Source organism: Canis lupus, chromosome 20 (genome assembly GCF_011100685.1).
Source record: "Canis lupus familiaris isolate Mischka breed German Shepherd chromosome 20, alternate assembly UU_Cfam_GSD_1.0, whole genome shotgun sequence".
NCBI lineage: Eukaryota > Metazoa > Chordata > Mammalia > Carnivora > Canidae > Canis > Canis lupus.
This window is the reverse complement of record NC_049241.1, coordinates 52,923,006-52,937,111: the sequence shown is the minus strand read 5'-3', so window position 1 is coordinate 52,937,111 and position 14,106 is coordinate 52,923,006. Positions and strand designations below refer to the sequence as shown.

At 45.3% G+C, this 14,106-nt stretch overlaps 1 protein-coding gene across 1 annotated transcript; it reads left to right on the top strand.

The window, feature by feature from the left end:
- Positions 1 to 9,056: 9,056 nt before the first annotated feature.
- Positions 9,057 to 11,908, top strand: CD209 (CD209 molecule). Its single transcript, NM_001130832.1, is given in 8 exon segments — positions 9,057 to 9,087; positions 9,236 to 9,310; positions 9,436 to 9,522; positions 9,806 to 9,868; positions 10,175 to 10,252; positions 10,453 to 10,604; positions 11,250 to 11,362; positions 11,767 to 11,908. Coding segments are annotated over 8 exon segments (741 nt in total).
- The last annotated feature ends 2,198 nt before the right edge of the window (positions 11,909 to 14,106 follow it).

Sequence of the window (14,106 nt, the reverse complement as noted above, 5' to 3'; positions counted from 1 at the left end):
TCTGTAAACCCGTGTTGAAGGCAACCTTAAGCACTAGGTGGCGCTGTCCAGCTGGGTGAGAAACCCATCAGACTGCCCATTCCTTGATTCTTGACCACAGCCCTTTCTGGTCTCCTCCTGGTCTGTGGATGTTAGCTGAGCTTCTGGAATTCTGTAGCCAAGTTTCGGAGAGATCAGCCAAGCCTGGCCAACATTTCAAAGAAGGAGAGAATGACATCTCTAAAGCCACAGGTGTCACTTGTGTGAGTCATAGGAGGTAAGTGAGTTCTGACCTGGGAGTAGATCTTTGGGGACAACCTCCTATCAGGTCAAAGGTTATAGGGTGTGGCAAGGTCTGTGCAGGCCAGTGAGTTTGGGAATGGGCTACAGGTGGGTAGGGAAGGAAGACTTCTTGGAAGGGGTGGTATTAAAAGATGACGAGATTTGTCAGTGGAAGAGAGGTGAGAATATAGGACTGGTAGCCATGTGTGTCTATGTGTGGTGTTGAAGTTGAACTGGGGAGCGGAGTGAGCCAACATTTGCTCATTCTATTTGTTCACTAGATATTTACTGAATACCTATTTTGAGCTGGTTTCTGTATGTGGAATTTGGTCTATAAGTAGGGAGACAGATCTGAAAGACAAATCCAGGAGGAGCCTGGAGGAGTCAGTTGACCCGGCCTGGGGGTGGAATCTAGGATGGCTTCTCTGATATAATAGGAAATATATTTGATCTTTGTGCCTGGTTCCTGGCTAAGACCCTTGTAATTTTCTGAGTGATAAGAGTGTTATTTGGTTTTTGTTGTTGTTGTTGTTATTTTTTTTTTTTTTTAAATCTTTTTTTTTTTATTTTTTTATTTATTTATGATAGTCACAGAGAGAGAGAGAGGCGCAGAGACACAGGCAGAGGGAGAAGCAGGCTCCATGCACTGGGAGCCCGATGTGGGACTCGATCCCGGATCTCCAGGATCGCGCCCTGGGCCAAAGGCAGGCGCCAAACCGCTGCGCCACCCAGGGATCCCCTGTTATTTGTTTTTTATAAGGAGCCCCTTTGGATCGCACCTGAGTTTATGTTAATGAGATGACTTAGCATAGGGCCCTTCTACAGCCTCAGGAGGGTCTGATCACCAAGAAGGCCAAGTGATTAGAAGGTTAGAACTTCTGGGCACTGGAGGTTAAACTCTACAAAAATTATTAAAAAAAAATATTTTATTTATTTATTCATGAGAGATACACACAGAGAGAGAGAGAGAGAGGCAGAGACACAGACAGAGGGAGAAGCAGGCGCCATGCAGGATGCCTGATGTGGGACTCGATGCTGGGACTCGAGGATCACGCCCTGGGCTGAAGGCAGGCACTAAACTGCTGAGCCACCCAGGTGTCCCGTCTACAAAAATTCTTGAATGATAAGACTTGGTTAGTTTCCTGCTTGGTGAGGCATCCACATGTGGGAGGCCTGTGTAGCACCGTTCTGCAGGGACAGAGTCTCCTGCATGCAGGACCTCTGGATTCATTCTGTGTACCGCCTCATTTGGCTGCTCATCTGTACCCTTTATATCCTTTACAATAAACCAGAAAATGTATGTAAATGTTCCTCCTAAGTTTTATGAGTAATTCTAACAAATTATCTGAAGAGACCTTGATTTATAGCTAGTCAGTCAAAGGTATGGGTGGCTTGGACTTGCGATTGGTATCTGAAGTTGGGGACAGTCTGATGGGCCTGAGCCTTTAACTTGTGGATCTGTTAAAAACAAGGCAACAAGCCCCAAACATAATAAGCCCCACATCATGAAATTGAAGTTTAACTTGATCACAGTTTGGCTCTCTCAAAAGTAGGATCCTAACCAGCCAGTCAGGAATTACCTGATCAGCATTAGTTAGGTGACCTGCCCTCGTGGACCCCTACCCTCCCCTACAGGGCAAGAAACCTTGCAGTAACCAACCCGCTTTTTTGCCGAGCACAATTTCCTTATTCTTGCTCCCTTCTGCCTGTAAAGTCTCTTGCCTTGTACAGCTCCTCAAAACTCCTTTCTCTTGGCTAGCTTGGATGCTGCTCGATTCATGAATAATTGAATAAAAGCAGTAAGATCTTTAAAACGTACTCAGTTGAACTTTGTTTTTTTGACAGATCTGATGCTATCTCCAGGTTGATAATGTCAGCATCGAGTTAAATTTGTAGGACATCCAGCTGGTGTTGGCCGAGAATTGGAAAACAGTTTGGTGATGCTGGAAAACACTCCAGAGCTTCCAGAAGGAGTTACACTCTGGGGGAAAGGTTACATCCTGAAGGACAAGTTGTTTGAGCAGGGATGGAATAGGGTAGTGAGAGGAGTGTTGCCAGTTAGAGCGATTAGCACGTGCAAAGATCAGGAAGTGAGACAGAATGTGACTTCCCAGAGGAACTGAAAGTCTTTCAACAGGACTCTTAGCCCCCGGAGGGAAAAACCGGATGGCTAGTCTGGTATCAATTACAAGCTGTTCAACCCCAGGTGAAACAGGAAATCATGCAGGTGGTAGGAATAGCCCATCCCAGAGAGAGTATGTTGTTCGGCATCCCAAGGGGTTGATGTTACAGCTCTGCATCCACCACCTCCTCAGGAAATCCCAGCTAGGCACGAAGAGGATGCCAAATGGGACAGACTTTGGCCTTGAACCCCAGCTCTGCCTCACGCTGTGCAGCCATGGGCAGGTCTTCTCAACTCTGCGAGTCCTAGTTGTCCCCATCTGTGAAATGAGTGTCACTACTTCACCAAGAACATACAAGCACTGATCATTCATTTAATCATACGTTTAACAAACACTAGTAGAACACCTGTTCTTGACCCTGGAGAGATAGCAGTGAAAAAAAAAAGAGACTCAGTCTCCTCCAGCTGAACAGCCAACCCCCTGCTGTTTTCATCAATAAGTTAGTGAAACACGGCCCCCCTCCCTCCATTCACTGACATATTGTCTGTGGTGCTTTCACGTTACAATGGCAGAGTTGAGTGGCAGAGACTGTATGACTTACAAAGCCAAAAATATTTGCTATGTGGACCTTTTTTTTTTAAGATTTTATTTATTTATTCATGGGAGGCACATACACACACAGAGAGAGAGAGAGAGACAGAGGCAGAGACACAGGCAGAGAGAGAAGCCGACTCCATGCAGGGAGCCCGGTGCAGGACTCGATCCTGGGTCTCCAAGATCACATCCCAGGCTGAAGGCAGGCGCTAAACCGCCGAGCCACCCAGGCTGCCCATATGTGGCCCTTTTTAAAGAAAATGTTTGGCAACCCTTGATCTAGAAAGTTACATTCTGGGGGAGACAAATAGTGGACAGATCAACAAATTTTGAGCCTGAATCTGGCCCCCTCTTCCATCCCTTGGACTCCCTAAATCTAAATCTGAGAGGCAGCATTATCAAACCCCTCCTTTCTCTCTCTCTCTCTCTCTTTTTTTTTTTTTTTTTTTTTTTTTTGAGCTGGTTGGAGTTTGAGACACAGACATAAATGAAGATGATGTGCTTTCTTGCTCTGTCCCCCAGTTCCAGCATTCATGGGCAGGTGACATAATCTCTGAACCTCTTTTTGTTCTTAGGTAAAATGCAAACAATAGTAGCTATGCTATGGAAATTGACTGAGATCATGTCCAAAAAGCATTTAGCATAAAAACAGTGCTCAAGGAATGCTGGTCAGATTTTTACTTCTCACTAAAATGTAGAAGGACCCAGAAGACCCTCACTTTCAACTAGAAAAACCCATTCTTTTCAATAGAGCTAGTTATGAGTGGTGATTGCAAGCAAATTTTGATGAGCTGGTTTTCAGAGATAAAACAAGCCCTTCGTAGGTGAGTTAAGAGCCATGGCAGCTTCCATACCAGGGGGCAGGTGGACACCAGCTCTGGGTATGAGAGGGCTTCCAAGGATAGAGAGGTGTTTAGGGCACAGAAGAAATCAGCTAGTTCTTGGATGAAAAGAGCAAAATGTTTAAGCTGGTGGGCACTAGAGTATTGGAGTCCAAATGTGGTGAGGAGGGCATCCACGCAGAGGGATGAACTGTGTGGGGTGTCAGAGCCCGAGTAAGGTAAGAAGGACAACAAACCAGTCTGTCTACCTGGTGCAAGAAGTCAATGTCCAAGCACAGTAAGGAAGACATCCATACAGAGCAGAGGATGGTGGTAGAAAAGGGAGATTGATTACATATGGGGGAATTAAACAAACAAATAAATAAATAAATTCAGGATAATGGGAACCAGGTTTCCCAACATCAGAGGATGTTTAAAAAGTTGAATGGAGAGAAAACTAGAATGAACCCTATTGTATTTAATTGGAGGCATTGATGTGAAATCATGGTTTTGAAAATATTTGGAGAAATGTGTGTGTGTGTGTGTGTGTGTGTGTGTGTGTGTGTTCCCATTTATCTACTGAGAGGTCCTGGGACCAATGATACTTCAATAACAATGAGCACACGCAGGTCTTAGTTTCTGAATGCCATTCTCTGCTTAAAAGCAACCAGGGTCCTTTGGAAAAAATGGCTGGTTCTAGAATTTGGACAGAGAAAGCCTGAAACATCTAATTACACCAGAAAGGAAATGTTGGAGGAGGTCATCAGGAGGATATGGTCACCGATTGACCTGTGAGCTGGACTTGGGCACTCAGAGGCTCCTCACCCCCTTTCCAATCCTTGGAATGTGGGGTCCACTTGCCTTCCCCATTCCCAGAGGCTGCCCCAAGCACATAGCCTGGAAATAGTGATGTGGTGCTGAGTCCATCTGGATGATATTTGTGAATGAATCCTGTTAAGGCCTCTGCATAAACTTGTAAGATTCTGGTGGGCTAATATGGAGATCTGCTCATCTTACAAACACCCAAGAAAACCTCATATGTAATTCCTTTGAGTTAAAGCTACTACCTACCAATCTGGAGTGGCCTGCTTATTTCTTCTTTTTCTCCCTGCCCTATGTGTATGGGGACGGGTTTCAGATTTCACCCAGGGAAATTCCTGAGGTTTGCAAACCAACAGGAAGGAAAACTGATTAGCAAAATAACAGATAGACAGATGCCAAAAGGACACAGAAGCCAGTACGAAAGGCTTCCACTGGCCAAATCAAAGACAATTTAAGCATCAAAAATATGGGGGTGGGGGGTGGGGGGGTGGGAGGAGAAAATAAGATCAGCAAAAATGGCAGAGTAAATTTCTATAAAAGCAATGGAATAAACTGCAAAATTTGTCAGAATCAGCATTTTTCGAACTCTGGAAATCAACCAAAATCTTACAATAATTCAGGGAGCATTTAGTCAAGAAAAACAGCTGGATCTCAGTAAAGAACAGTGAGCTCAGTGGAATTTTAACTTACCCTAGTTCCATTCACCACTCTCCAACTCAGAAGTTGCCTTGCAAAATAACAGCCTACATTGCTGGTACTAGAAGGAGAAGAACACAGCTGTAGCTCTTGAAAATCCTCATTGCCAAAGAAAAATCATTATTTGAGCTGTCTACTGGTTCCGTGGAAGACTCATACTTGAAAGGCTAGTCTTTAATTGACCTTGTTTGAACTTGCCCAGTGCCAAAAGCCTCTCCTCAGCAGACACTTGTCAAATATCTTAACATGACAGCTGTGTGAGGTGATGGAGGCAAATAATAGCCTAATCAGAAATCTCAAAAGGAAAATTTAAGGAGTTACATGTCCTTAGGGGCTTTGAAAATTTCTGATATATCTTGGGATCTGAAAGGTCACCTGTAAGCATAGGGCTTTGTTCTTGGTCAGGAAAAGTGAGGAAGGCCTAAGCTCTCACTTCTGGCTGACTTTAAGGTTCTGTGAAAGCAGGAAATGAAGGCTAAGGCAGAGCCTCAAACTTTCTGGCTACACGTTGCAGTTGTGTCTGAACATACAAAGACCCTCAGCAGAGACTGGGAGACTTTCAGAGACATTCTGGAAAATGTCTCTCCAACCATCAGCTAACTTCTTTTTTTTTTTTTTAAGATTTTATTTAGGGCATCCCGGGTGGCTCAGCAGTTTGGCGCCTGCCTCTGGCTCAGGGCGTGATCCTGGAGACCTGGGATCGGGTCCCACGATGGGCTCCTGCATGGAGCCTGCTTCTCCCTCTGCCTGTGTCTCTGCCTCTCACTCTCTTTCTCTCTCTGTGTCTTTCACGAAAAAATAAATAAAATCTTTAAAAAAAAAAGATTTTATTTATTCATTCGTGAGAGACACAATGTGAGAGAGACAGAGGCAGAGAGAGAAGCAGGCTCCATGCAGGGAACTCAATGTGGTACTCGATCCTGGGACTCCAGGATCACGCCCTAGGCTGAAGGCTGGCGCTCAACCGCTGAGCCACCCAGGCGTCCCTATCAGTTAACTTCTAAGCTGAGTAGAGATTTTAGTGGGTATACATGGCAGAGGATATAGACTTAGCAGAATTTGTTCAGAAAAGTAATTGAACAAATAGAAACAACTGAAACAGCAGCAACAGCAAACCTTTAGGAGGAGGGAAGATCTGGTTTCCATAGTTGTCAGTATCCATTTTTCAACAAAAATATTATGAGACATACAAAGAAATAATGAAATATTACCTGTACATGGCGGGGGGCAGTGAATAAAACTGTTCGTGAGAAAGCACCCATGTTGAAGTTACTAAATATTCTAAATTAGCTGTTTTAATATGTTCAAAGAGCTAAAGGATAACATGTGTAGTGAACTAAAGAAAGATAAGAGAACAGGGGCACCTGGCTGGCTCTGTTGGTGGAACTTACGACTCTTGATCTCAGACTTGTGAGCTTGAGCCCCACATTGGGTGTAGAGATTACTTAAAACCTTTCGAAAAGTATGAGAACAGGGTACCTGGGTGGCTCAGCAGTTGAGCGGCTGCCTTTGGCTCAGGTCATGATCCCAGGATCCTGGGGTCAAGTCCCACATCAGGCTCCCTGCAGGGAACCTGCTTCTCCCTCTTCCTGTGTCTCTGCCTCTCTGTGTATCTCTCATGAATAAATAAAATCTAAAAAAATCCATAGAGACAAATATTAGTGGTTTTTGGGTGTGGTGGAGAGGGAAGTGGGGAAAAGGAGTAACTACTTAATGAATATAGGGTTTCCTTTTGGTGTGATGAAAATATTCCAGAATTAGACAGTGGTGATGGTTGCACAACATCCACAACACTGCGAATGCACTAAATGTTACTGAATTGTACAGTTTAAATGGTAAATTTTGTGTTATGAGTATTTCACTGCAAAAAAAGAAATGAGTCTTTCAGGATGAAGTAATAGAACACTAGACGGTAACTCAAATACACATGAAGAAATAAAGAGCTCCCATAAAGGTAACTACATAGGTAAATATAAAGACAGTATAAATGTAATTTTATCCCCCATCTGATTTGAAATACTGTATAATGCAATAATTAGAAATCTAAGTTGATTGGCACACATATATGGAAATATAATTTGTGATAATAGCAACATAAAGGGAGGTCAAGTGGAACTATACAGGAGCAAAGTTTTGTATACCATTAAAATTAAGTTGGTATTGGGCACCTGGGTGGTTCAGTGCTTGAGTGTCTGACTCAGGGCTCAATCATGATCCTGGGGTCCTGAGATCAAGTCTGGCATCAGCCCCCCCTCCCCACCCCAGGGAGCCTGCTTCTCCCTCTGCCTGTGTCTCTGCCTCCCTCTGTGTGTCTCTCATGAATAAATAAATAAATCTTAAGAAAAAAAAAACTAAGTTGGTATTAATCTGACCTAGATTGTTATAAATTAAGATGTTAATAGTAATCTCCAAGGCAACTACTAAGAAAACAATTCAAAAATAGAATAAGGGATCCCTGGGTGGCGCAGCGGTTTGGCGCCTGCCTTTGGCCCGGGGCATGATCCTGGAGACCCGGGATCGAATCCCACATCGGGCTCCCGATGCATGGAGCCTGCTTCTCCCTCTGCCTGTGTCTCTGCCTCTCTGTCTCCCTCTGTGTGACTATCATGAATAAATAAATAAAATCTTTAAAAAAAAAAAAAAATAGAATAAAAGAATCAAGATAATTGAAATGATACACTAGAAAATATCAACTTAATACAAGAAAAGGTAGGACTGGAGGAACTGAGGACCAAAAAGAGACATAAGATATATAAAAAACAAAAATCAAAATGGGAGATGTAAACCCTACCTTATCATGAATTACATTAAATATAAATGAACCAACAATCTCCAATTAAAAAGTAGAGATTGACAGAGGGGATAAAAAGATGATCCAGTTATATGCTGTCTGCAAGACAAAAGAGAGAGAGTAATGTATAACCAATTGAATCAGGTTTGGAAATCCGGAGTCCCCACATATACAAATTGAGATTTTGATACACACAGTTTCAAAGTGACTCTCTACAAAATACTAAGGAATTACAAAGGAGAAAAGAGTAACTGCTTAATGTAGTGCTTAAGGAGGGACTCAGAGGTCCACCTGCCAGGGTCCGACTCTGAGCCCCATCACTTACAAGCTGTGTGACCTCAGGCAGTTGCTTTCCCTCTCTGTTTCTCAGTTTCCCCATCTGTAAAGCAGGGTAATGCCTGTATCTTTTTCATAGCGTTATTGTGAGAACTGTCAGCCAAAGACCACCAGGAACATACCTGTTGAACAAATTCAAATTTATTACTTATTTCCACAAGGGAGAACACACACCATGGGGAAGCGTGAGGCACATGCTAAGTGCTATTACTACTGAGTATCTGTTATTAGAATAGGCAATGTATCCCCATGACCAGGACACTATATTAAACCTCACAAGAACAGTATGAGGCAGGGCAATTGTCCTATTTTACAACTGAGATTCTTGACAAGGCAAGGCCAATGGTCACAGGACTAAATGGGGGTTGGAGAAGTGCCTTCTGACACCAGAGTTGACCATGCAGCTCTTGTCCCTACCCTCAGTGACCTCTTTTCCAGTTGTGTCAGCACTCCATTCCTCCACCCAATTTTCTGATAGAAGGCAATGTCCTGTTCCTTGTCTTCTTCCTGATTGGGGAGGGATGTTCCTGGGGAGGAGCTGCAGGGGCAGCACGTGGGGTTATAAAAACCACAGTCTGGAGAGGAGCAGGAGAGAAGAGGAGAATGGCAGAGATGTGTGACCCCAAGGAGCCGGGTGACCCCGGTGAGGCTGAGCCCCGACTCTGGGATGGTGGGAGGGAGGGCAGGGTTCCAGTATCCTAGGGGAGTTGGGTCTAGCCTCCAGCTTGCAGTCCTAACAACAGGACTTGGCAGGCTTCAAAGCTCAGCTGAATGTGTTCTGTCCTGTTCAGAAGAGGAGATGTTTGGGGGCCAGAGAACAACTAAAAAGTACACGGGACTACTCAGGAGCTCAAGGAGCTTGCCAGGTACAGGGTTGGTTCAAGAGCAAGTATCTGGGGAAGGGGCAGCTGGGAGGCCCCCTCCAATGTGTGTGGGTGGGGCAAGGTCTGTCCCTGAGAACCTTGGTTCTACCCATTTGCTGGTCCTGCAGGGTGTCTGACCCAGGCCCATCTGCCTCTGCTGCTTCTTCTCATCTCTTTGGGTTTCTTCATGCTCCTGGTGACCACCCTGGTTCAAGGTGAGTCAGGGGCTGAGGGCCTGGAGTCTTGGGTCCTTTTAGGTCTTTACCCTATTCCACAGTCCTCAAAACCACTAGGGCTTGGGCATCTGAGCGGCACATAGATTTCTGTGTGACGGTGGGCTGGTTCCTACCCCTCTCTGAGCCTGTTTCTTCAGCTGTGAGATGCAGCTCATCTTCCTCCACAGGGAACTTAGGCTCCCAGAGACCTCAAAGCCAGATTCAACACAGGGTCAGGCCTACAGTTGGTGCTAAAAAAGGGGAATTATCTGCTTTGTTGTAGTCTCCAGGATTCGCCAATCCCTACAGAAAGAGACATGGGACCATCAAGAGAACCCCAGTCAAGGTGAAGGGCTAGACTCTGGATTCAGGGCAGGAGAGGGCTCAGAGGCTGTGTGACCTTGAATGAGCCACCACCTGTCCTCTCACCCCTGCACCCCCCACCCCATATGGTTGAAGTTTGGGGAGGAGACTGGATCCCTCAATGAGACCTTGGGGGCAATGTTGGGCAAGTCATTCTCTGAGTCTCAGTCTTTTTATTTGCATAATGGATTCTTGGGGTCACAGTAAAATCTATAGATATGTTCTCATGGGGCCCTCTCTGCACTAAGCACACACTAGGTGCCTAATAATTAAAGTCCCCTTATTTCAGTGGATGTCTCTCAGAAGCGGACACGATCAGACCTGGATGAGATCCTCCAGCAGCTAACCTGGATGAATGCCACCCTGGGTAAGGGTCAGAGGGAGTTTTGGGATCACAGGTGGGACTGGAACTCACTTTCCATGGCTCCTGGCCTGAGGAGGGCAAGGCAGAGCTGGGATCTTTCACATGGATTTCTTGGGGACTGATCTGACAGCTGAACATAGGGTTCCCAAGATCTGATGCAAGTGCTGGGGGCCTGTCTGTCCCAATCCCACTCTCCTCCCCAGCTGGCCTGTGCCGCCCCTGTCCCTGGAAATGGGAACTCTTCCAGGAAAGCTGCTACTTCTTCTCCCAGACCCAAAACACCTGGAAAGAGTCCATCTCTGCATGTCAGAACTTGAGGGCCCAGCTGGTGATCATCAATAGCACAGAGGAGCAGGTGGGCTGGGCGGAGTTCCCATCTGGGGCAGGACCATGTGTCAGCAAAAAGTCTTCTGTCCCTCTTCTGCTCTCTGAGAGATGGAGGACCAGGGGGAATGGAGGTGACAAGATGGGCAGGGAAGGCCCCCTCCAGGGGACCCACCGTGGGCTTGGGAAGGTCATGTGAGAGAAGAACCTGCATGAGAGAATCCCGTCTGTGGATAGAAAGGGAACTCAGAGCACTCCTGAGACCACACAATCTCTCCCCAGACCCGAAACTGAGACACAAGCTAACACATTTTTTTTTAAGATTTTATTTATTTATTCATTAGAGACACACAGAGAGAGAAGCAGAGACATAGGCAGAGGGAGAAGCAGGCTCCATGCAGGGAACCCGATGTGGGACTTGATCCCAGGACCCCGGGACCACGCCCTGAGCCAAAGTCAGACACTCAGCCGCTGAGCCACCCAGGCGCCCCAGCTAACACATTTCTACCTGGATACACACATTAACACACAGACACAGTATACATACAATTTAAGGAAGGGCTGTAGGCTGGACCTTAGAAGGTCTTCCATGGAGGGCAGGGGACAACCGTGGGAATGTGGGCAGACATGGGGAGGGTGACATCTTGCTGCTCCCCCCGCCCTCCCACCCCACCAGAAATTTCTGAAGTCTTGGAATACGAGAAATAACCAGCGCACCTGGATTGGTCTCAGTGACCACCACAATGAGGGTTCCTGGAAATGGGTGGACAACACTCCCCTCCAACTCAGGTGACCTCCCAGAGGAAATGGCCCAGAAGGGGGTGGGCAGGGAAACCCAAACCGGGGTGCTTAGATTCTGGGATTGGAAAGCATTACCCGAGGAGCTTGGTGGAGATGCAGAGTCCTGGCTCCATCCCAGGATGGGAGAGTCTGATTCTATAAATCTAGGCATGGGCCCAGGAACCTGCATTTATTTTTTTTTTTTTTACTTTGCCAGAGGTGATTCTGATGGAAGTGGTGTTTGAACCCTTATTTTGAAAGCACTGCCTCTGAATCCTCACCACTCTCTGGCTGGTACTTGGACTTTTGCTCCCCAAGGCCAGGAACTAGCTCTTCCGAGGGTGGGTTGGGGGTTGGGGGACCGGTGGGCTCTGAGTCGAGTAGGAGGCTTTTAGCTCTGATGGTGTTCACAGCTTCTGGAAAGAAGGGGAACCCAACAACCATGGAGACGAGGACTGTGTAGAATTGTACAGTGATGGCTGGAACGATAACAGATGTAGTACGGAAAACTTCTGGATCTGCAAGAAGCCCTCGTCCCCCTGCCCTGGCCCCTGAGAGCCATTGCTCTCCAGACCCCACCAGTATCCAGAGATCGGGCAGCCTGGGTACGCGTTCTGCTGGTTTCTCTCTGGTCCCATTCTTTCAGCTTCTCTCTCTGGTGAATTCTATCCTCCTCCTGCATGGAGGTCTTTGAGATCCAGAGAGAGAGAGAGAGAAAGAGAGAGAGAGAGAGTCTGAGGCCCCCCCCCTTCTCTTCTAAGTTCTGTCTCTCCATGGGCTGTAGACCTCTCCCCTCTTCTGTTGATGGTCTCAGCCCCCCAGCCCCTCATGACATCCCCTTAATAAAGTCGCACATTGCATCATGTGCTCCTTTGAACTTATGTCTATTTTTTGCCACCCTTTCAGTTACTAGTTTTATACTATATACTATACTTTCTACTTTATGTTTTATACTATAGTTTTATATATTATGTTTCACATAAACTAAGACATTGGTTTTTTTTTTTTAACATTTTATTTATTTACTCATGAGGATACACACAGAGAGGAGAGAGAGAGGCAGAGACACAGGCAGAGGGAGAATCAGGCTCCAAGCAGGGAGCCCGACGTGGGACTCGGACTCGATCCCAGGCCTCCAGGGTCACGCCCTTGGCTGAAGGCGGCGCTAAACCCCTGAGCCACCTGGGCTGCCCTAAGACATTGTTGTCTTTCAGTATGTGTCTCTCTACTGCGTATTTTATTTCTCAGTTACGGTTTTGAATTAATCTGTAATTTTGGTTGGGAATATACCTATATACCTATAGGTATGAACATGTCTGTGTGTCTCTCTATGTGTTCATTCATTACGGAACACATCATCTCTTTATAAGGTGCCTTTAAAATGTCCTTTGTGACTTTCTTCATACAATTGTTTTTAAAATTTCTCATACAAATTTTTAAAGAACAGAGACACCTGGGTGGCTCCGTGGTTGACTGTCTGCCTTCGGCTCAGGGCATGATCCCCGGGGTCCCAGGATCGAGTCCCGTATCGGGCTCCCCACGGGAAGCCTGCTTCTCCCTCTGCCTGTGTCTCTGCTTCTCTCTCATGCATAAATAAATAAAATCTTTTAAAAAACCCAAAATTTTAAAGAATATTATTTCTAAATCTGTGCGTTAATCTCCTATTGATATTGTAGTAAATTACCACAAGCTTAGTGGCTTAAAACAGCACAAATGTATCGTTTACAGTTCCCCAGGTTCAGCCCCTTATTGTCTATGGTCCTTAACCTTTTTGACAAGTACTGGTCAATTATTCTACTAACTGTCCCTCAATTTGAGTTCATCTGTGTTGTTTTTTTTTCCCTTTTGTTTTGTTTTGTTTGTCTCTTTCTCATAATCAGACTGAAGTTAGTTATCCTTTTCTGGCAAAGATACTGCAGAGGAGATGTTGTGTCCATCCTAGCGCCTCATCTCGAGGGTTACATGGTGTCAGTGTGTCTTGTCTTTTTATTGACGATGTTAACCACAATTACTTGGTTAAGGTGGTGCCTGCCAGTTTACTTCATTGTTAAGTTAATATTTTCCCCTTGGTAGTGAATACATATCTTGTGAGGACATATTTTGAGACTTTGAAAATATTCCATTTTTTGTAAAAATTTTCATCCACTCATTTTGGCAGCCATCTGTGGCAATTATTATTGTGGGTTTTTTTAGTAGTGATTTTTTTAAAGATTTTATTTATTTATTCATGAGAGACACACAGAGAGAGAGAGGCAGAGACACAGGCAGAGGGAGCAGCAGGCTCCATGCAGGGAGCCTGATGTGGGACTCGATCCTGGGTCTCCAGGATCATGCCCTGGGCTGAAGGCAGCACTAAGGCACTGAGCCATCCAGGCTGCCCAGTAGTGATTTTCTTAATTATTCTATCTTTATTTATTTATTTTAAGATTTTATCTTTACATAATCTTTACACCCAACGTGGCACTCCAACTCATGACCTGAGACCGAGTGTTGCTCACACCACCGACTGAGCTAATGCATAACATTTTGAGGAACTGCCAAAGTGTTCTCCACAGTGGTCACATCATTTTACACTTCCATTTATTTATACATTCACTGATTTCTTTAGATCAGCATGGGTCAAGGATATTTATTTTATTCCATGGGTTATAGTCCAACACAATCATTTAAAATTTTTTAAAAGTAATCCCTACACCCAGTGTAGGGCTTGAACTCATGACCCCAAGATCAAGAGTCATGCAGTCCACTGACTG